The 22,477-nt window shown below is 38.0% G+C and overlaps 1 protein-coding gene across 6 annotated transcripts in view; it reads right to left on the bottom strand.

Annotated features, from left to right (window-relative positions):
• Positions 1-22,477, bottom strand: part of LOC135707695 (T-box protein H15-like) — a 220,554-nt gene that overhangs the window by 40,878 nt on the left and 157,199 nt on the right. For 3 of the 6 annotated variants that reach the window (XM_065229566.1, XM_065229568.1, XM_065229571.1), the window contains exons 5-7: positions 20,196-20,231; positions 1,340-1,584; positions 1,146-1,157 (exon numbers count right to left, since the gene is read on the bottom strand). In XM_065229566.1, coding sequence (XP_065085638.1) covers positions 1,146-1,157; positions 1,340-1,584; positions 20,196-20,231 — 293 coding nt within the window. The remainder of the gene's footprint in view (positions 1-1,145; positions 1,158-1,339; positions 1,585-20,195; positions 20,232-22,477) is intronic. The other 3 variants (XM_065229567.1, XM_065229569.1, XM_065229570.1) reach the window with 3 other exon arrangements.

Below are 22,477 nucleotides of genomic sequence, written 5' to 3'. Positions count from 1 at the left end.
TCGGAGAGATGCTGTCAAATCTTGAACTGTCACGCCCTTGTCGAATTTTCGCCGAAATTTGCACGGGAGGCCGTAAAAAAAGATTTTAGTAGCCCATTCTGAGCGTTCCCTTTTCCACACTCACACTCCCAATTTGACGTCCCACTGCCGCAGCGCGATGATGACGCGATAAAAAAGGATGTCGTAAAAGCCGTCATGTACCGGCGATCGATCCTCGTTTTACGGGATATTCCACCCGCGGCTACACCACCCTCCGGGCGCTGACAGCCCCATCTTGTCGTCGTCGGTGTGATTCTTTGTACTCATCTCGCTCTCGCTCTCATCCCGGCTCATATCTCAGTTCGAATTTTCCTCGGAGGCAAACATCAATATTCCCGACACCGCCGAGAAGAACCCTCCAACTTTGGTCCCCTGTAATTACGACCGGAATGCCGCGCAACCAACTGTGCCCCTTTAAAAAAAAACCCCTCCACCGACCGACCGGATCCTACCCCTCCCCACTCGTCGTGCACTGAAGCATCGTGATAATCATAAATATAACGCAATATTAACAGTCGTCATCTTCATCTTCTCGCGTTTCCCGGTTTCGATCAGGAGGTTCCTCTCATCCCGTACCCACTCTCATCAACAGCAGAGCAAGAACATGTCCATCAGGAGAGGAAAAACTGCACTTTGATTAATGGCGAAAAACTAACGCCGAAAACAATTATTCTGCCATAAACCATTTCCCCCCAGAGCTACAATTTCCAGCCAGCCAGCTCTAATGCTGCTCCAGGTAACAAGATTTACGAGCAAAATTAGCGTTATTGATTGCATAGCAGCACTCATCCACCATTGCTACAACCAAGAACAGCAGAGTGGAGCGAAGCGGATTTAGCACATTGTTGCACCCCTCGTCGCTCGTTCGGTCGCTCACTCGCTTGAAGAGCTGTCAAATTTGAAACAATAACAAAAGCGCAGGCAAAATTTCAAAGCAAATGTTAGGTTAGATTGTTGGAATCGCGAGACGCGTGGGCTTTTGATGGATGTGATTTGTTTCGGGATAAAGTTTCTGCGAGGAATTAGTGTGTGAAATCGTTCTTTTCATATTTACGGATTCGCTGACCGAGGGTCCGGTCCGGCAATCCAAGGTGTGGAATACTTACATTCCCGGGAAACTGAAACAAAATCAAAGTTGGGGAATGTCAGTGCTAAAATGGTGGTTGGTGGAAGATTGCGGAAGTGGTGGCAAAGTTGCCGTTCGTTCGTCGTTTGGACCCGAGGCGATCCTGTCCTGGTTTGGTTTGTTTGGATAGTTTGGTTTTTTTTGTAATGGGAGAGGGAAAGAATTGAGACTCACCTATCGAAGTCGGTCAATCGGGACGAATCGCGGAAACCCTTGGCAAAGGGATTGGAATCGATCTTGAGCTTGGTGATAAGCTGGTTCTGGTAGGCCGTGACGGCGGTAAAGATCGTCTCCGGGAAGACGTACGTCTTGTAGTCCACATCCTGCAGTTCCTTTGGCGTGCCGGGAATGTTCTGGCCCGGACCGAGCCGAACCAGATGGATGCGCGGTTGGTAGCGGTGCATCGAGTTGAGGACGATCTGGAATGACGGAAGGAGACGAAAGTTGGAGGTAAGAAATTGATTGTAGGTCATATTTTGAAAATTAAGTAGTAACCATCGAACTGAATTTAGGCCAAACAAATGAACTCGTTCTCGCACTTAATACTAACGCGAGTAATCTAAATGTCAAAAGGAACCGACACTGAAAACATGTCATCAATTTTGGAGCACTGGACCTATTTTAAATAAATGTGATCACATTAGCAAAAATCATCATGTTAGCGCCCCTTGGTGGTACTTTGTATGGGAGCGAGCTGTCAATTTGTTAGTTTAGTTTCGAACTGTGAAGTGCTTATTTTGCTTTAAATTTTGATTTAAGTCTGGTACGTAGTTAAACAGTAATGACGTTTCTACGTGCTACGGGATAGGACACGGAATACTGAATAAATTACTTTTCTTCAAAACTTCTTGACCCAGTACGCAGTTATTCCGTTAGGTAATTTTGTCGTTTGTTGCAAAAATCATGTTTTGGAAGCCTTTAACAAACATATACTATAGCTGTCAAATTTTCTTTTGGGAATAATCCTCAAACATTTCTTTTCCGTTTTACTTTCAACTGCGTACCTTACTTAAAAACTATAGCTATAAACTATAGCTGTGCTCAGAAAACGAAGCTCTTTCAGATGATGTATAGTTACCGGTATATTTTTCAAAATTGAAGAACCCAATTCCATTAAAAAATTGTTTTAATATATATGCGCTACCGGGGTCTTCTTTAGCTCAGCTACAAGTAGATGTGAGATATGAAAGAATTTGTTTCGATTATTGATTCCTTAGTGTGAGATTTGTTGACCATCTAGAATTGAGATTGCCGATGCCCAGGGAAGTCGATAAATGTTACAACCCAAAAAAAATCGTAGACCGGACCAGGAATCGTACCAAGCCACCTCCCGCATAGTCTTTGATTTTTCACCATAAAAAATCAAAACTACCTCTCACTCATCAGGTCATATCTCAAAAACTATTTGTCCAAATATTTTGGCGTTGGAAACACATCAAGTAGAAAAATTTTTCAAAGTGTGGTGAAAATTTGAGCCCAAAATATGGGGCAATAAAAAATTCCGCCCATGGTGAAAATGGGCCATTTTTTGATAATTTGGATACCTGCCGGTTATCAGCCTGTTTACTGCTGTTATTATAACCAAAACAAAATATGGGTACACTTATAAGAATCTACATTTAAAACCTTCAAATTGAAGTTCTAAGATCACGAAAAGCTTATTTGGTTATGGAGTAATCTCTTCTGCAAGATGTTTTTTTTTTAATCTTGAAAATTCAGGGTTTTAGCCGAGAGCGATCTAGGCACTTAAAAACAAAATAAAAAAGGCGTTCGTTCAGAATGCCAAAATAAGCGTTTTGGCCAAGTTTGGCTCAAATCGGTGAATTCGACCACAGGTGGTGTACCCACTTGAGCTGGAATGACCCATATGAATTGTTGGATACCTTTAGAATAGTACCTATTTGACTTGAAGGCATGCAAAAATATCCTGAGGATTTAATGAAAATCTCTGATCACCTGCTGGTCTTTGGAATAATTTCTGGGCAACCTGGTATCATACCCAAGTAACAATTTGGGTTTTATAAGGGTTCTGTAGACCATGATTTAGACTTGTAGCATGCTTTAAAACCTCCATAAAACTTGCAATGTTATTTGGGTAAGAGAATATCTAAGAGACGCGATTTGAATTATTAAGCATTAGAAAATCTTCAGAATAATTGATGAATAAGAAGTATTGAAAACCATATACAGAGAAGTTTTTGTATATCTCTAATTACCTGAAATTCAAAAAAAAAATTAGGTGTCATCTGGTTTCTTGACAGAAGTCCATGATGTAAAGCCAATTTATTTGCTCTATCAATTTGCCGAATCTAAACAATAACAGAATGAGATTTCGTTTCGTCACCTCGTTTTCCCCTGGCCATCTGCCATCTGTCAGATTAGAAGCTTCACAAATACATCCATAGAAATAAGAAACAGAGTTCCATTCGTGTTTAAGACCCGCTCATAAATAAAACAGAATAGACGAGCTGTTGCAAATATAGTGCAAACTAGTTCTTTGTTATATGTGACAGTTAGAAGATACTGAGAGGTTATCACATATCATCGGCAAGAGACGTGCGTGTGAGAAAATTAGTAACGCTTGCGCAAAAAGACTAGGGAGGGAAACGGATTCGAAACTCATATGTCATTAGCCAAATACATCCGTAGACCATAGGTCCACCGTTGTATAATTGGCAATGCACCCGTGTACTGAATGGGAATTGTGGGTTAGAATCCCACCGGTGCCCTTAGATTTTTTCGCAAATTTTCTCACACGCACGTCTCTTGCCGATGATATGTGCTAACCTCTCAGTATCTTCTAACTGTCGCATATAACAAATAAAAATTGACTTTCAGTCGCTAACCTAAATCGCAAACTAGTTCTCAAATAATGAAACTACATCTCAGCATTGCGAGGGGTGCGTTTCTGTTCTAGTTTCAATTTGAAACAGTCCATAAAAAATACGACAGAATTGCGAACGACCTTACAAGGTTTGTTAACAAAATGGATTTGAGGCCTTTTCAATTGTTAGTCTTGATATAAGAAAAACATTTGCTGCAGAACTTTGAATATCAGTACGTCCCATACGATGTCAATGTAATTTGCGAGGTGAGTGACATTGATATTGGAACTGTGTGAGCTGATACTGACATCAGGGGACAAGTGAAAATCAGCATCGTATAGGTATTTCACAGCACTGGTCTAGAGCAGTTTGAGCAAAAATAAAATTTCAAATTGACGGTTATCAATACGCCAAATTGAAATACATAAAATTTGATTTGACCACTTCTCGCCCGTTCCATCCTTTATTTATTCCGCATGAAATGGATGTTCCTCGTTTAGGAGTGTTTAAAGACTAAACATCGCAAAACAGACCATGGGCAAAATTGTTATTAATGAGAGTAAAAAGCCATTAAATATTTTTTTTAAACAGACCTGAAATTCTGGTTATTATTTTTTGCAATCCTCATAGGGACTCACTGGAATTCGTCTGCAGAATTGGCAAAATATTAGGTGGGATTATTTGTATTACAAAAAGGATCGAGGTCTCTGGATTGTGTAAAGAAGTGTGTAGAATCACTGTAGATGTAAAAATTTCGTCTACTTGAGCAACTATGCATATTTCTTTCCCATGAAATCAAATCCAGATTATCATTTGAAAAGGGCTCAATTTTCAACATTTTTTCTTCTTAATGTTGTAATCCAAAGATTATAAGACCTAAAAAAATAGTCAAGTGAATTGTAGAGAATTGTGCAAAATTTTATCTTAAAACATCTAGAATATAAAAATTTAAATCTTTTGCCAATATACAACAATAAATAAATAACGAATGATTTGTTTTAAATATTGTAAAATAATTATATTTATATAGAAAGGCAGCTTCAGGACTGGCCAGTGAGTTTTAATATTGAAATTTGCCCGTTCCCAGTTAAAATCCCTTAAATTTGCCGGTTGTTAATATTCAGCAAAAAACAGACGTCTTCTATGATCACATTTTTTGAAAACATGAACAAATATATATTTTTCGAAGTTGTTATGAGAAAAAATTGCTTTGATATTAGAAAAACTTAAAGCAGCATCTTTAAAAAGTATAATTCAACTAAATAGATCACTTGATATGTTGAAAAACGAACCACCTATCTTTATGTTTTGCTTTATTATACACGTTGTACAGTTATCCCACAATTATGGGTCAGATAAAAGTAATTATAAATCAGTCAGTTCGGGCCTCCCTTAGCTCAGTCGGTAAAAGCTCAGGTCACAAAGTAGGTGGCTAGGTTCGATTCCCGGTCCGGTTTAGGAATTTTTTGGGTTGTTAAATTTATCGACTTCCCTGGGCATAGAGTATGATTGTACTTGCCACCAGGGTTGCATCCACTCACTTGCTATAAAACAATGTTTTTCGGAATTATGAAATCATCAGATGATATAATGATATGTTGTACTCGTAAGTAGCAAGAAGAGATTGTTAAATGACCCAAATGTATGACTCACAAAACTTGTCAACTTCGCTTTCAAAGTGCCACAATCAGCGATTTTACGAAACGTGAGCGTTCACCCAGAGTGAGCGCTCACGAATTGTAAAATCACCGATTGTGACGCTCTGAAAGCAAGAACAAGAAGAAGAAGTCAGTTCAGCGTGAAAGTGTGGAAGCCACGGAACCCAACGGAAAGTCTGGAAGTAATGGAAACCACTCATTATTTCTTTAAAAACTCAGCAAATACTTATTACGCTCAACTATTATAAAATTAAACCCAATTCCTGACCGATTGGAGGTAGTTTTATCTGAATCGGTCAATAAATGACGTAATGGGAGCAATATCTACACACTTAGAAATAACTAATTTAACACGTGACGTGACGTGACATCTATGACACAAAGGATCAGACGTTAACCAATATTTCATGTAAAATTAAGTGCTCCGAGACTGAAAAGTTCGTTATTCGACGAAAAGTACGTTTGATTAAGTTGAATTTCGTGTCTGTTATGATTCTATTTTATGTCAAAATTGACACTCGTATATGTCAGTCTCAGATCACCTAAATTTACATGATTTTTTCTAAGTGTGTATGTTTAAGGCGAAAAAGATAAGGTACGCATGGATTAAGCTCGAGACCTCATATCCCGAGTACACACTTAAAAATACCTAATGTTACACGTGACGGAATCCAGATTTGACATAAAGTATGAGACGTAAGCAAACATGTCATGTAAAATTAAGTGATCCTAGACTGAAAAGTTCGAAAGTACGTTTGATTGAGCTGAATTTCGCGTCTATTATGACTCAATTTTATGTCAAAAATGACGCTCGTATATGTCAGTCTCAGAGCACTTAAATTTACATCAATTTTTCCAGGTGTGTAGGAACGAATAACTAGATACCGATTATCCCTAGATTATCCCACAAAATCAATCCAATTCAAAATTAAGCAAATGCAATACCAAAACAATACCTCATAGGTATTTTTTTGGAATCCAAATGTAATTTTTTTGGTATTATTCTTTGCAATTTTACCTCTTATGTCAGGCTGATCAGCACCATATTTTGGTATCAGAAACATAATTACACACTTAGAAATACCTAATTTTACACGTGACGAAATCCATCTATGACATAAAGACTGAGACGTGAACAAACATGTCATGTAAAATTAAGTGCTCTGAGACTGTAAACTTCGATACTCGACAAATAGTACGTTTGTTTGAGCTAAATTTCGCGTCTATAATGACCCAATTTTATGTCAAAATTGACGCTCGTATATGTCAGTCTCAGAGCACCTAAGTTTACACAAATTTTCCTAAGTGTGTAGGTATTCATAAGTTATTTTCTCTTGCTCGGGATGTTTTCAAAGCTTCAGAATTTACTAATATTTTCACTGACTGTATTTTTCAATAGTCCACATTGTAACGAGTGAGAGAATTAATTAATACATGGATTTATAAATCATGCACTTGAAACAAATGAGATCTAGGTAAAATTGATGCAAATCTTGAAGCCAGAAAGGATTTATGAAAAATTTCTTTAAATCTGAGGTTTTAAACATTTATTTAGACACTGATTTTATTTTCGAGATTTATGACTGATACACATTTTTCTGACCCTAGATTAAGAAAAACAAAAACGGAATCATAAATATATTTTTTTTAACAATCTGACACAGAGAAAATATTCAACTTGTGGAATTTTGAAAAATTTCCAAGATCCTAGATTTAAAAAAAAAAAAAAAACAATAAAAATTTGCAAGGCCCTGAGACTTTTCAAGCTTCAATCAATTTAAAGAATAATCAAAAGAATTTTTACGCGAAAATGCATGGATTTTTGAGGTAAATTCAAAATAAATGTAGGTGTTAATTTGAAAGAAACACCGAAAAGGACTCCTACAAAATTATTGAAGATATTCTAAGGAGATTTTCCCACGATTCAATCTTAATTCTGCGATGATGTCCGAAAAAATTCTGAGATGAATTCTAACGGATTTCTAGGTAGAAGATGGTAAGTTTTAAACTGAATTGTTATGTTATTCTTAGAATAATTTCAAGGGAGTTGTGAGGAGAACTTCTAGGAGGGATCTTGAGGAAAACAGCAGGTTAATTTTAAAGCGAATCCACAGAGAGTTATCATGAGAATTCAATTTTAGTGGAAATTCCGAGAAAAGCACCAAAGGAATGGTAGTCTGAAGTTATTTCCAACATAAAAAAAATGCAGGAATTAATGAAACAGAATTTCTTAGGAAACTTTCAAGAAAGTTCCAAGGGACTCCTGAGGAGAATTACAAGATAATTCTAAGGGAAGTTTTGAATGATTTCTGAGAAGAAATTTTCTAAGAGTTCAAATTAAGCTCAGGAATAGTTTCCAAGGATTGCTCATGATAGTTCTCAAGGAATTGTAAGGACACACTTAAATTTCCCATAGAATTGGAGAAAATATTGATTTTTTAGATTTTTCAACGATTTTAAAACCCTTGAATGTATTCAGTAACTGACTTAAAGACCATTCCGATAATTATAAATACACTAACGATGAACCGTCATTTCAAACTGCGTGAAATATTTCACAAAATTCTGGCTGCATCCTGACGTTTACAGTCTACTCTAACACGTGTTGTCAGTTGTTTTGTGAAAAAGAAATGTGAGTGGACTTTCCTTAAGAAAACTGGCTAAGGAGGAGGGTGTGAGCGTTGGAGCAGTACAAAGAATCATGCACTTTCGAAGATTCTCCGAGGCGTGGAAGAAAACCTGGCCCCGTTGACCCTACAGGCGTCCGAAAGATAAGAAATCTTTTAAATCAGCATCAGTGCCAGATGTGGCAGCAAACAGCAGGCTGCATTTGTGAAGACGAGAGCTCGGAAGCTGTACGACACAATCCTGGCGGAAAAAATCGGGTTGTAAAATCATTATCACACTCTGCCACACACTAAGATTTTGTTTTCGTGTTCGGTAAATTTTACCGAAATCAGAACAGCTGTACGTTCGGTAAAACTTTGCCCTTCGTGGCTATTGAATTTGAAAATAATTGCAAAACATGTTCAACCTTGCTTAAATGATCAAATCTTGTCATTTTAGTGAAGATTAAGATTCAAAGTAGCTGACAAGCAATTGAATTGAATTGCATAAATTTTACCGAACGGTTCAGCTGTTCAGATTTCGGTAAAAATTACCGATTGGGAGATTACTACCGATTACGGCAGTAAGAGCTCAACGCAGATGGCACCACTGCATGATGATGATAACGTTGACAGACTGCATATCATTAATTTTCATCAAGCCTGCGTAAAATCCTTCCAATATAAAATTCGAATTGAAGAAGAAAACGTTTTTATGATCAGACTGACGTGCATCTTTGACTTTTCAAGATGAACTTTCATAAGATATATTCATTTCATTTAACGGCTCCATCAATGCTGCATCGTAAATATGATGTAAACAGAAGTAAATTGCTCAATTACTCAAAATAAAGATGATTTGTCATGTTGTTATCAATTTGAAAACCATCTAGCACCATTTTATAGTATGGTGCGTGTTGAGTAAATCAAGTTCCGTTGCGTTTTCCGTCAAAAATTGTGAGTATCAATATGTTTGCCTAAAAATGAATATTTATAGAATATTGGCGTCCTATACAACCAATTCTCCATTATCACCAGCATGATACAGTCTTTTCTAAGTAAATTCACTTAATTCCCACCTTCATCTTAGTGGAAATCTCACATATTAACAATTTTCCGAAAAATGCAGCTGCGCAGGAGGTAACCTCTTCCTGTGGGTGCAAACTCGGGTGCAAACTTGTTATGCATAATTTTCCATGAAAACATCTCCGATCCATACCGAAATAATAACAGTTAGTTTGCGAACACGTTTTCTTACACGATTCAGGCAAAAGTTTCCACGGGAAATTATTAGTTTTTCTTTATGGACCGATTTGCCCCAAAAATCATCTGTTTTACTTGGAGAATTCGGAAAGTATCCACCTTCTAGTAGTTCTCACTTCGAAATGAAGGTGGCGAAAGCTTGGAAAAGTTTCACTGCAAGACGCCAATAGTCAGCGGTAATTTCTAAGTGTGCAGGACTGCAGTGCTGCACTTCGCCCAAAGGAAAGTATGTTCCTGAATCGGTCAAAGACATTTACACCGGAAAATTCGGCAAGAAGGTTTGGCAGGCGATATGCCAGTGTGGAAAAATTTCTCGACCATTTATAACCAAGGTTGCAAATACTCATTTCAGCTAAAATAATATTTTTCGGAATAATAAAACCAAAAGATGGTATGATGGCATGTTTAACTTGTAACTTACAAGAAAAGGTTACAAAGTATGCCGTTGAAACATAAAACCTGTAAATTTTGCTTTCTATGAGTCACAATCAGCGATTTTCTGATCGCTGAGTGAGTGAGTGAGTGTGTGAAAAATCGCAGATTGTGACTCTCATGAAGTGAAATCTCTTTTTGTATCCTACCAATTCAAAATATGATCATGGCATCTAATAATTTCATAATAATAAAAAAAACATTGTTTTAGCTGAAATGAGAATTTGCAACCTTGTTTATAACGACCGACACAATATGAATGGCAAAGTTTACGTGAAGGGATGTTTCCAAAACAGATTACTACCCTTCATCAGGCAGCATGACAAACCTGTAATATTTTGACCTGATCTTTCCTCTTGCCACTATTCAAAGGACTGATACAAGAATGAGATGAGAGATGAATCCACCAAATTGCCCTGAGGCTCGCCCTATCGAAACTTTCTGGGCTTTGACAAAGGCAAAGCTTAGGAAACATGTTGAACCCGTGGATACAGTTGAAAAATTCAAGAAAGATGGGTCTAAAGTGGTAAAAATGGTAGGCGAAGGTACTGTGCGAAAGCTAATGAGCAGTGTCAATGGAAAAGTAAGAAAACTCGGCTACCCTCAATAAAATCCAGCAAATTGAATTAAGGACTGTTCATTAAAGAAAGTAGACACCTGTTTCTCAAAGGAAAATATTTAGTTTCGAACAAACTCATAAGTTTTCTTTATATAAATAAAAATCAACATACATATTACCGATTTCACGTAAGTTTGAATGTTTACTTCTCATTTTTGAAGAACGCTCGAACTTTTCTCTTGATACCACCCATTAGATTCTGCACAACTTTCTTCTTAACTTTTCGTTGTGCTGCAGACCTTATTTTCTTGAAGCAGTCAACAGAGCTTTCTTCTCTTCCATCTTTCTTAAGATGCCGTTTAATTATTGCCCAGCATCTTTCGATAGGACGCAGATCAGGGCAATTTGGGGGATTTTTGAATTTTTCGACAAAATCGACTTTTTCCTTCTTAAGCATCTCCAACGTAGCAGAAGCAAAGTGAGCAGACGCCAGATCCAGCCAAAACAATGGAGGATCCGAATGCTTTCGGTAGATGGGTGGAAGCCGTTTTTTAATTATTTTGTGTAATTTTCATCATTGATTGTGTCCGTTGTGAAATACGAAGAACTCTTCAAGCCAGAGGAGCAAATGGCTTGCAACAAATGGCTCATCAGACACATCTGTCCTCTGCTCAGCGTTGAAAAATTGCGGCCCGGGAAGTGTACTGGTATCCAACTTGACATTCGTCTCGTCGTCCATCAAAATGTACCGGTTCGGCATTTGAAGGAGAACGTCATACAAGTTCCGTGACCGTATTTTCGAAGAAGCTTTCTGTGAATCCGTCATTTTGGGTGTTTTTTGCTTCTTGTAGGTTCTGATATTGTTACGTTGTTTGATATTCTGCACAGTTCCGACGCTAACGTCCAATTTTTTGGCAACGAACGGAGCACGGTTTATGCGATTTCAAAAGGCGTACTGCTGCCAGCTCCTTTTTCTGGTCCGAAGCCCCCTTTTTGCGCCCAGATTTCGGTAAATCTTCAAAAGAACACGTTTTTTTCAAACTTCTTAACAATCTTGAACACTGTAGATTTACTGCACTTCTCGCTTTTTGCCAATTCTCGCAACGACAACTTTTCGGAAAACCATTTGTGCAGATTTAATCTGCGAGTTGATAAGCTGATCCGACCCATCGTTCGAAATTTCTCACTTTTCTTGTTATTTATCTGGTGTGTTGCCAAAATAAACAATGTTTATACGCACTGAGTGAAAATTCACAATTTTTTGCTTCGTTTTAACCCTCAACCATTGATAAACATGTGTCCACTTTCTTTAATGGACAGTCCTTAATGTGTGAAAGAAATGATGATTATAAACAACATTAGAAAATAAAATGGCCTAAAATTTTACACAGTTTTATTTAATTCACTAGCAAAGTGTATTTATAATTACCGGAACAGTCTATACATTAAACGTACCTGACCATACTAAAGCTGAGTGTTTCGCGTATCAATAAAGCAGACGACTAAGGACTCCATGTTGTGCATTTGTGCTCCAGAAGATAAATTGCTAATTACCAGTGTCCCTCTCCAAACATTGATCGTCAGCAACTTGAACAATTTAAGGCACCGATCCAGACAAACTATCTTATTTGCGATAGCAATAGGTCTCATAATTGTTTAGGCAACAATAAATCAGCCCTACTACATTTTAATTATTTTCAAGGAAACGAAGCATGCCAAATTGCTTAAGTAGACAAAATCCTTAAATCCACAAAGCTTCATGGGAATCAGTCAAACACTGATTGAGTTCACGTGGAATTCGTCTATTCAGTCGAGAGTTACTCAATCATCGTCAGGATTTCCTAAAATCCCTATTGGGCCTCTCCGGAGGGCAATCAAATCCTTCCTTCCTACAATGGCAACCAGCGAATCCAAATTGCGCATGCCGAGTCGCATTTGCGGCAGTTACCCCATTTGAAACATTATTGGGATCATTCTTGACTTTTTTCGATTGCAACCCACTTTTAGGAATTGTATAAGCTTTGCAACCCACCAATATTAGATGGAGATGTTATTAAGCCAAAATGATGTTGAAAATCCGTGATATTTTAACGGCTTGAGACGCCAAAATACCCCAAACATGCATAACAAGATAAAATGGTTAGAATCGACAAATTTATGGTAAATCGGTAAAACCGTTCAAACATTATCTGAAGACTCTGAAAGAGCTATCTTAAGGGGGGAGTACACTTTGATTTTTCAAAAAAATGCATATTTTTGGCTTAAAATGTTCCTTGGGATGTATACTTTAATTTAGAAATGACTCCAAGTCCGCCAGAATATTCCTTACCGCTTTACGAAGCGATTTCCTAAACATGTACCGGCGCGCTGAGAGAGCAATTTTATCTTTAAACACGTTTATCTCGAAACGGGGTTTTTCAAACTGCCGTGGGAAATAACTCTAACCAGTTATCATCAAATTTGGATATACCTAGGTTTTCATGTTCATGTACGTATCCACATTTTCGATTTTGTCAAAAATGGATTTTTAATCCACGATTTTGTAAGCATTTTTAGGGTGAAAAAATTGACTTTTTTCCTAAGGCCACAACTTTTGAAAAAATTAGTTTAAAAAAAATCGGAATACGTATTTCTAACCTAAATTTCATTACTAATCAGGATTTTTGTTCGATTTATGTTCCAGGATCACATGGAAAGGAGTATTTTCCCAGGCCGTTTTCCGACTTCCGCGCGACCTGGTGTACCGGCCACGGGGAGACGCCAATCGAGTTAAAAAAAAAAACAAATTGTAGTTTGAAGGATGACTAATAAATGGGTTATAACATATTTGCCCTCCCTGAATGTTTTATTGCTTAAAAAAATGACGAAAATGCCTTACTTTTTGGACGTTCAAAGTGTACTACCCCCTTAAGTAGACAAAATCCTTAAATCCACAAAGCTTCATGGGAATCAGCCAAACACTGATTGAGTTCACGTGGAATTCGTCTATTCAGTCGAGAGTTTCTCAATCATCGTCAGGATTTCCTAAAATCCCTATTGGGCCTCTCCGGAGGGCAATCAAATCCTTCCTTCCTACAATGGCAACCAGCGAATCCAAATTGCGCATGCCGAGTCGCATTTGTGGCAGTCACCCCATTTGAAACATTATTGGGATCATTCTTGACTTTTTTCAATTGCAACCCACTTTTAAGAATTGTATAAGCTATGCGACCCACCAATATTAGATGGAGATGTTATTAAGCCAAAATTATGTTGAAAATCCGTGATATTTTAACGGCTTGAAACGCCAAAATACCCCAAATGTGCATAACAAGATAAAATGGTTATAATCGACAAATTTATGGTAAATCGGTAAAACCGTTCAAACATTATCTGAAGACTCTGAAAGAGCTATCTTAACGCATGAGTAGCATAAAAAATCTAGTATTAAAACTACAGTCAACTCTCCACAACTCGATGTTGAGTTATAGAACCACAGTTAACATTAATTTCATGGCTGCTGTAGTAGCAATGTTGAATGGGATTGTTATTCTATAATACGGGTCCCTTGAATATCGAGCTAAAGAAAGTTCAATGTATTTAGTAAACCACCTCATAACGATGTTAATAAACCGAGTCAAGACCTGCGTCAGAATGATTATAAAAAATCCAAAAAATAAAGGCGAAAAAGGCCTCAAAACGCTACAGTGGCTTTGAAACGTCAAAACACCAACAAGGCCTCTCAATCGCTAAACAAGATTAAAACGACCTAGAATTGCATCATAAACGTCTATAGGTCTATTGGTCTACAAATCTTATCAACAGTCTAAAAATGACAACTCCTATAATAATCATGACACGTTTTTAAATGGTCCTAAAATACCCAAAAATGGTCCAAATAAGTCAAAATGGCTAAGACTTTCCAAACTGGCCAAAATCGCTTTTAAACTGATTACCCCTGCATAATTTTAAAATCAGATTTATTCTACATACAATTTAAAAAAACTTATGATCAACAATCTGAATTTATGCGAACTACCTGAGGGTAGCCTGTATCCACTGATGGGTCGCGACTCATAGGTTGAGAAACGCTGCTCTAATGCTTTTGGTAACGAAGTGATCCTTAATTTCGTCAGCCGGTTCGGAGAGATTCTGAAGCCTCCGGTTTTCACTAAATGTATGACGATTCCCAGGAGAAAACTGCGTCAGATATGATTTGCAAATTTCTACACACCCGCACAATTCAACAGTCAAAATGATTTGAACTTTTGTTAACATATTTCTTCTGGATATTTTAGACTCTCGATCTGATTGTTTATACCGGTAAACGGCAATGCACTCAGAAAAAAAATGACACGTTCCATTCATGTGTTTTGGAATGTGAAGACCGTTCATTACTTGTCACCATGAGCTTTTCACACAAATGTCATGAGATTTAATAACAAAAATAATATGTTTTTGTTGCTTATGAAATCAATATTACATTTGCTCAAATGAAATTCCATTATCATTTTCAAAGCAACAAATAAAATCTAAATCCAATAGTTATACTATTAGATTGCTACAATTTCTTTCATCAAATTCATGTGCATCACGCATAAATTTAGTATGTCTGGCACAACATATTCATTTGCACATTTCATGATTATAAATCAAGCACATGACTTTGACGTTTAAATCAAATGAAATTCATGTGTGCTGTAAGCGAATGAAGCATAGGTAAGGTATGGCTGATTTCATAAGTTATACATTTTAAATTAATGTGTTTGCCACATTGCGCCAATTTAAATGCGAAACACATGAACGACGCGTGTACATTTTTTAAAGTGTGTAACATGCGTGAGCCGTAATTACGGTATTTTTTTTTTAGATGGCGAACTCTCATTTTTTACGCCTTCCACCCTGCTCATGCCGTTGATCACATTTAATAAGGGAAGCATAAAAGGGAAAAATATGTCGCAACAAATTCTCTCTATCATACCTGTTTTCTAAGGCATGGAGTGGAAGTTGTTTCATCAACGACCTGATGAGACAGCTTATAGAAGTTACATTCAAATTCAAATTCCTGTTCAGAAATTTTCCCTTGATTTCGTTGAACTTCGATGAAATTCTTTAAACTTTCCTGATGATCTTAGAACTTTACATTCAAATTCAAATCCCTGTTCAGAAATTTTCCCTTGATTTCGTTGAACTTCGATGAAATTCTTTAAACTTTCCTGATGATCTTAGAACTTCTTTGAAGTTCGCAGAACGTTTCTGAGTTTGTCATTTTTTATCTGGATTTCTCAGATATTTCTTAAAGTTCACAGTACTTTCCTAATATTTGTAAATTTTCCCTGTGGTTCACAGATCATCCTAAAGTTTGCAAAAAATTCCGGGCGTTTAAAGAACTTTTTGCAGAGCATCATTAAAATTCATATAATGTTGCTATAGTTTATAAAACTCTATTTTTTTTATTATAATCACTTTAACACTCTTGGGTCATTCGTGACTTGTCCGGGGGTGAGATTTGAACTCGTGACTTTGGCGTGAGAGGTATGGATGTTTACCACTACGCCGGGGTCGCCCCCTATTACAAAACTCTCTTATCTTCGTAGAACTTACCAGGAGGACATTAAACTCGCCTGAAGCTCACAAAATGTCCCTGAATTTGGCATAATTGTCCTGAAGTTTGTAGAACTTCCCTCGCTGAAGTTCAATGAGCTTCTCTGAAAGTTGCTAAAACTGCAGAACTTTCCTAAATTCGCCACAGTTTCCTATAGTTCACGGAATTTCCAAGAAAGTCACTGTACCTTCCTGAAAGTTTCCTTAGACAAAATAAGGGAACTGCAAGAAGCTCTAGCAATTCTTTAGTAATTCAAGATTAAGGCTACCTAAACATACTGGGCAAGAGTTTCTAACCTCGTGTGGGTTTCATTCCTGTATTATGGCCATTATCGGTTAAACGATTTTCTAACAAATTTGTCATGGTTGCCAGAATTTATTTTCGATCTCGCCGTTGAGTCAAACATCTTTATTTATTTTTAAAAATCCAAGCAAATTTACCACCTCTCAGGATTGCACACGCCACCTTCGCCACCTACTGAGTACGGGACACAACAATTTCGGATACTTACTATCTCTTGGATTAATTCAATCAACTATTGAACCTTGCTTGACTGAATTTATTCAATTCGTAATAGTTTGGTATCGTCAATAGTCCAAATACGCCTTCATAATCAGCATTTTAAACTTCAAAACACTCTTTCTCAAAAAACCCAAGATGAAATATTTTAAAACCATCACAGATTTGCTTGTTAGGATCAATACTAACATTCTGTGAAGAAGACACTGAGGTACATGAATGTTGCAAAAAAAGTGCCTTCAGGCATAGCGTGTGGGGATCAGGAAAATTAAGACTTTGGCATAAATCCTGTCTGGGATCCGGAGAATCTTGAATTACATACAATGAATCTTAGGATACAGATAATCTAAGATTGGATTCAGATAATTATGATTGGGATTTGGACAATCCTAAACGAAATCCATAATTTTCCAATTTCCCGTCGACATCAGAATAATGTGTCCGAGATTTCGATCATTTTTCCCTTTCCTATCCTTCAATGACATTGGTTTGAAACAAGTTTCAGTGAGGATTCTATGGATTTCATTCGAGATTTTTACAGTCCCGGTCAAAACGGAAGATTTAAAGATGACAATGACTCTAATGCAGCGTTTCTCAATCCATGGGTCGCGACCCACTGGATGGTAGCGGGCTACTCTTAAATGGGTCGCCAAAAATCAGGCAACTTGATCAGAAGTATTGTAATTCACTTAATCTAATTTAAATCTCTAAACGGAATCTTGCTCCCTTAAATATTGTATCGGTCCCCAATAATTTACGATTTTCAATGTCATCTTAGCGATTAGGTTAATTTATTTGCTGTTCTGTCATTTAATTTCAGGACTATTTTCATGTTTTCAGGCTAATTTGGAGATTTAAAGACCATTTTGCGATTTAGAAGCCATTTTTGCCATTGATTTCGTACACCTTTTGTAAATCTCACAACGTGGGTCATAATCAAGAAAAGTTTGAGAACCACTGCTCTAATGGAATGGAGGATGCCGGTCGAGTAACAATCGGTAAGTACAAGTTGTTTGATATTCTGCCAGAATTCGATTGGATCAGAAAAGTCGACCCTTCAGGTGTGATCTTTCAGATATTCACTTCCTCAATCGGAAGGAAAATACACTCTACGGAAGCATGAAGAGCAGGAATTTCCGTAGCAAAACAGATAAATGCCTGTCAACAAACAAGGATAATCACAAGACGATAATCCTTGAGAGAACTGAATGTTGATGATTTACTTTCTTGGATCAATCCGCTTCATTTTGCTGAGGATCTTTTTTCCGGACTTACTTTCAACTTTGTATTCTTTGAAGCACTTCCACAACTATTAAATGAGAGCTTTTTATGGCAACCAATGCACAAATTTGTATACTCCCAGTCCCAGGGAATTTAAGAAAATTTCAAACCCGAAATATTTTCGAAGCCGAATCGGGAAATTGAGTTTCTAACCATCCTGACCATAACTAGTATTACAATTACTTATTAATGAAGGCATTCGTCATGTTCTTCCGAACAATTGTCTCATGCACTGAAAACAACCAAAAATATCTAATCGCGATAGACTCATCCTTCTTCCCAGCACAATATACTGTAGACTCCTCCACCCCTCCCCCTTTTCACTCGATAGCCATTAGTGACAGCTGTGAGCGGTGTTCGTAAACCGATCGAGCGCGCTAATTTCAACACATATGTGTCACTAATTTATGCAAATCGAAACTATAATGCGCTAATTAAAATTCAAACCGATAATCCGTCGGCATCACCAACAATAACAGCAACAAGAACGCGACACGGCTGCCGTCGTACATTTACGGATAATTTAATCCGGAAATAATACGTTCGACGGAACAGATTCGATCCTAATCGCTGAAGGATCTCAAAACTCGAAGCGATAGGCGATAGGCCATGGCTGGCGGGACGATATCCGTGCGTTGTATATAGATCGTAAATAGTCACAAATTAGCTCTTGGCCTGGCTGCTCATACTCATGTGTTCCAAATATAGCATAGCATAGGTTTGCTACCCAAGGACCAAGACAAGGACGACGACGACGACGACGGCAAAAGCTCCTCCTGATGGGTTGGTAATTAAAGATGTTGAAAATGAACCGTTCTATATGCTGACAATGTCTTCTGCCAGATTAGGTGCTACCCCCGGAGAAGCGAGAGCGGCTCAGGGTGGAGATGAGCTGTGAAAAGCTTTAACGAAAGGCGAGGAAGAATCGATTTGTCGTCAGCGTCGTCGTCGTCGTCCTAGTCCTCGAAGTAGGCAAAATCCTTTCCCGGGATGGGATGGTTAGGACGCGCGTGCGACTGTGTTGGTGTTGCATCGTTACCATGGTGACCCTCATTCGGTATAATGTGCGAAGGTGTTGGTGTGAAAGATTAGAACATCGTTGGGGCGCATGTCTTCCAAATGTTTCTCGTGTGCAACAACCAACACTAGCTCAGCAGTAGCTGCTGCTGCGGCGGGGGTGGTTGGTAAAGGGGTGAGTTGCCACCACCCACCGACCGTCGTCGACCAGGCTGCTGCTGCTGCGCTGGGGGGTATTTGTATGTTGTGTATATAGAAAGAGCGTGTTTAGCATAAAAATGGCTTTAGCTCTATCTCTGTCTCACTCGTCGTCGTCGTCGTCGTCGTCGTCATCGTCGGCGAGGATGTGTTTGCGAACAGCGCGAGGTGTTAGTTTGATAAATTAGGTACGAAGCATAAAATACGCTGTTGATGGCGGGGATGGTCACACTGTGAAAATTTCGTGCAAAACTTAACTACCGTGCCGAGTTGTTGTCGGCGGATCTGGGGTTCATGGCGGGGTGGCCGGGGTGTGTTGGGTGGGGATCTTGACAAATTGATCTTTTTTCCTGAGCCATTTTTCGTACACCTTGGCTCGTGGGCCCTGCAGGGACGACGGAGATGGCGCGGATCTTTGCGGTTTACATCGAAAGGATGCTCGGGCTGCTGAAATTTTCTGGACCATGACTGGTAAACCGGAGTGAAATACAGATTCAAGATTCACACACTCTCGGGGGTATATGCGCAGCACAGCACCCAGAGTGCCGAGAGAAGAGACGTGTTAAAATGTGACTGAAAACTATCTGTTATCGAGAGTGTCCACTGGGCAGCAGCAGACGGTCTGGCTTTTTGATTGATTTTCTGGTCACACCAGATACTGGGGAAACTGGTTCTCGGCCTAAATTCAGTCGAGCGTTTCAATTAGAGCTGCCTGCCTGGAAACGGGTATGGGGGGTGGAAGAAGGGCTCCGGACGCGGGAGGACGAAAGCGTAGAACCGGTATAAATTACATTAATTTATATGTTCGTCTCCCACACCTAGACCAGGACAGGGCGCTAACCCGATTTGCCTGACGAGGGTGACACTTTAACAGAAGAGGGTACCGCCCTCATACTAATTATCCGGAATGTCTCAATAAAAACGCCGGTCGTAAATTATACGGCAGACGGCGGCGTAGCAAGGGAAATGTATGTTTATCTCATTTCACATAAACCATTCATCATGTTCAAAATCTTATTGGATTCAAAATTGGTCAGCTAAGTTCGAGGAGTTAAAGTTAAATTCATGTGTACAGATTTATTATTTACCAGTCGGTTCCTCTGAGCAGAACTTGGTGAATGAATCTGTAAGAAAATAAAAGAACCCTTAGGAAAAGTAAGCAATAGTTTGGTATGTTTAGTTATTGAATAGAAATAGATAGATTTTTGTCATTTTGAACATTGTGCTGCGATTTATTCAAGAACAAATTAAAAATAACTAGGTGCAAATGATCCGTTTTGCTCCTAGCGTTGCCGACCGTGGCAACGAAGAGTTCTTTTGAACAGTAAAAGTTTTGAATTAAACATGTAAATCTGCTGCACTGTCGAGAGCATCATCCGAAAAAAAATCGGAACGAACAAGGAAGTCGTGAAGATTCAGTCTACTAGCGTAGTTTTCTTAGAATAACAACGGAAAATTTGAATTATGTCCTGAAGTATGTTACCATGATAATTGTGAAGCAGAATATTAATATAAGAAATGCTGTGAACTCCAAACTTGTCCTTTAAGCTCCAGGAGCTAGTGAGCTTTTGAAGATACAAATATTGTGGGATTTTCAAATGCATTTAATTAAATATCCGGAAGACTCTAATGGCGACAGCTCAAAATACTTGTGATCTATCAATTTGTAATTTTTCATCGCGAATTAATATGAAATTTGAACACAAATTTGTGTAAAATTTGAACTCACTTTTAACCGAAATTTGAATCAAGTCTGAATAATTTTTTTATAAAAAAAAATCTGACTATGGTGACCCTTCTGACGTATTGACTTCATGAATCGTATGATGGCTTTAGGCAAGGGATCGGATGCTACTCAAATTTCTGCGAGTAAAACACACGGTGTTAGGAGACAGCACATTCATTTCGAAAGAGACGTGAAAGAGAATTTGAAACGTGCAGTACATTTCATTCTTTTTGTGCTGGAGAGCGGCCGCCCCAATGGTATAATGTCTCTTTATCTCTATCTCTCTATCCCTCTTTTGTTTTTTGAGAGAGTGTGATCTTTCTATAGGTAGCGCTATAGTTCAGCTGGAGAGATAGGTACCAACTGGAGTTCTTTTCAAGCTGAAAGACAATCAGTTGTCATGGCGAAAGGTAGTAACAGCAAGAAATGTAAATCAGACATTGAGCCGCATGAATGATGAGAGTAAACTCTCTTAGCTTAGCTTATGGAGTACTTAAATTCTTTCTTTCATACTGCCCTTTTGTTTTGTTTAATGTTGATAAAGAAAAAAAATAGCAAGATTGTTCTGCATTACTTTTTTAATGGCTAAGGACCGATTCCTTCACCTGCGTTTAAACTTTAAACCAAGTTCTACTAAAACGGTTAACTGGTAAGCGCAGACGTAGTATCCAAAGTGACGGATCAACAAGCTTTCATGTACCTCGGGGTTTTTTTTTTTACTTAAAGGTAGTTTGGGTGCTCACATTAATTGGATAGTTTTAAAATATTATATCCGAAAAGAATTGAAGCAGGGAGCCGTTTCCTACATATTTCGAAAAAGTAGTGTAAATTTCTGTTCAATATGATGAACATAAATGGAGCGTCACATATCAAATACGTTTACATTATATATCATGTAAAGTTCTGACACATTTCATGCAATGAAGCAAATATTGTATACAAAAGCCCATCTTTGTAAACAACATTGTTTGCAAGTTGCTCGGTTGCGTGAAATGAAATGCAAGTGAATGAATGTTTTCATTACAATTAAAATTCAGAATTTTTATCTGTGTAATATTTGTATGGAAAATTATGATGCAACCAAATAATTTTCCTCATTACAATCTTTTAAAACCAAACGATTTAGGAATGTCGGCACCAATACAGTGGCGTCACGTCCACATGTTCAACCTGTGCACGACACAGGTGTAAATAATTTAAAAAAATGCGTTTAGATTTTAATAGATTTTATGGCCACATTCAAGCTGTACTTATTTAGTCCAGACCACAAGTGACCATGAATAAACTATTTTATAGTGTGGCTCAATTGAATCTTCGACCTTGGTTTGCTTCAAAAAGGATTAAATTCAGCTCGGATGGTCTGCCTAATCCCTAATGCATTGATTTCTAAGCATGTCGATATCACTACCATGACAAAACTCGTTAAATAGTGCACCTAAAAGCGAGCTTTTTTGGGTGGCGGGTGGCAAGTTTGTGAATGGTCAAATGCCTGATGTAAGCCAAGCAGACCTTCTATCACCTCTTGAAACATACCACAAACTTTTCCACAATACATGGCAGTTTGAAACACTAGTTGTAATTCAAGACCAACAATTGAAATGGCCTTAACTCCATTTTGTAAACAAACATTGTAAGGCCATTTTC

The sequence above is a fragment of the Ochlerotatus camptorhynchus genome, unplaced genomic scaffold, assembly GCF_037179485.1.
Source record: "Ochlerotatus camptorhynchus isolate MF236.1 unplaced genomic scaffold, CSIRO-AGI_Acam_v1.1 ptg000316l, whole genome shotgun sequence".
Lineage (NCBI taxonomy): Eukaryota > Metazoa > Arthropoda > Insecta > Diptera > Culicidae > Ochlerotatus > Ochlerotatus camptorhynchus.
This window is presented reverse-complemented; position numbering and strand designations above follow the sequence as displayed.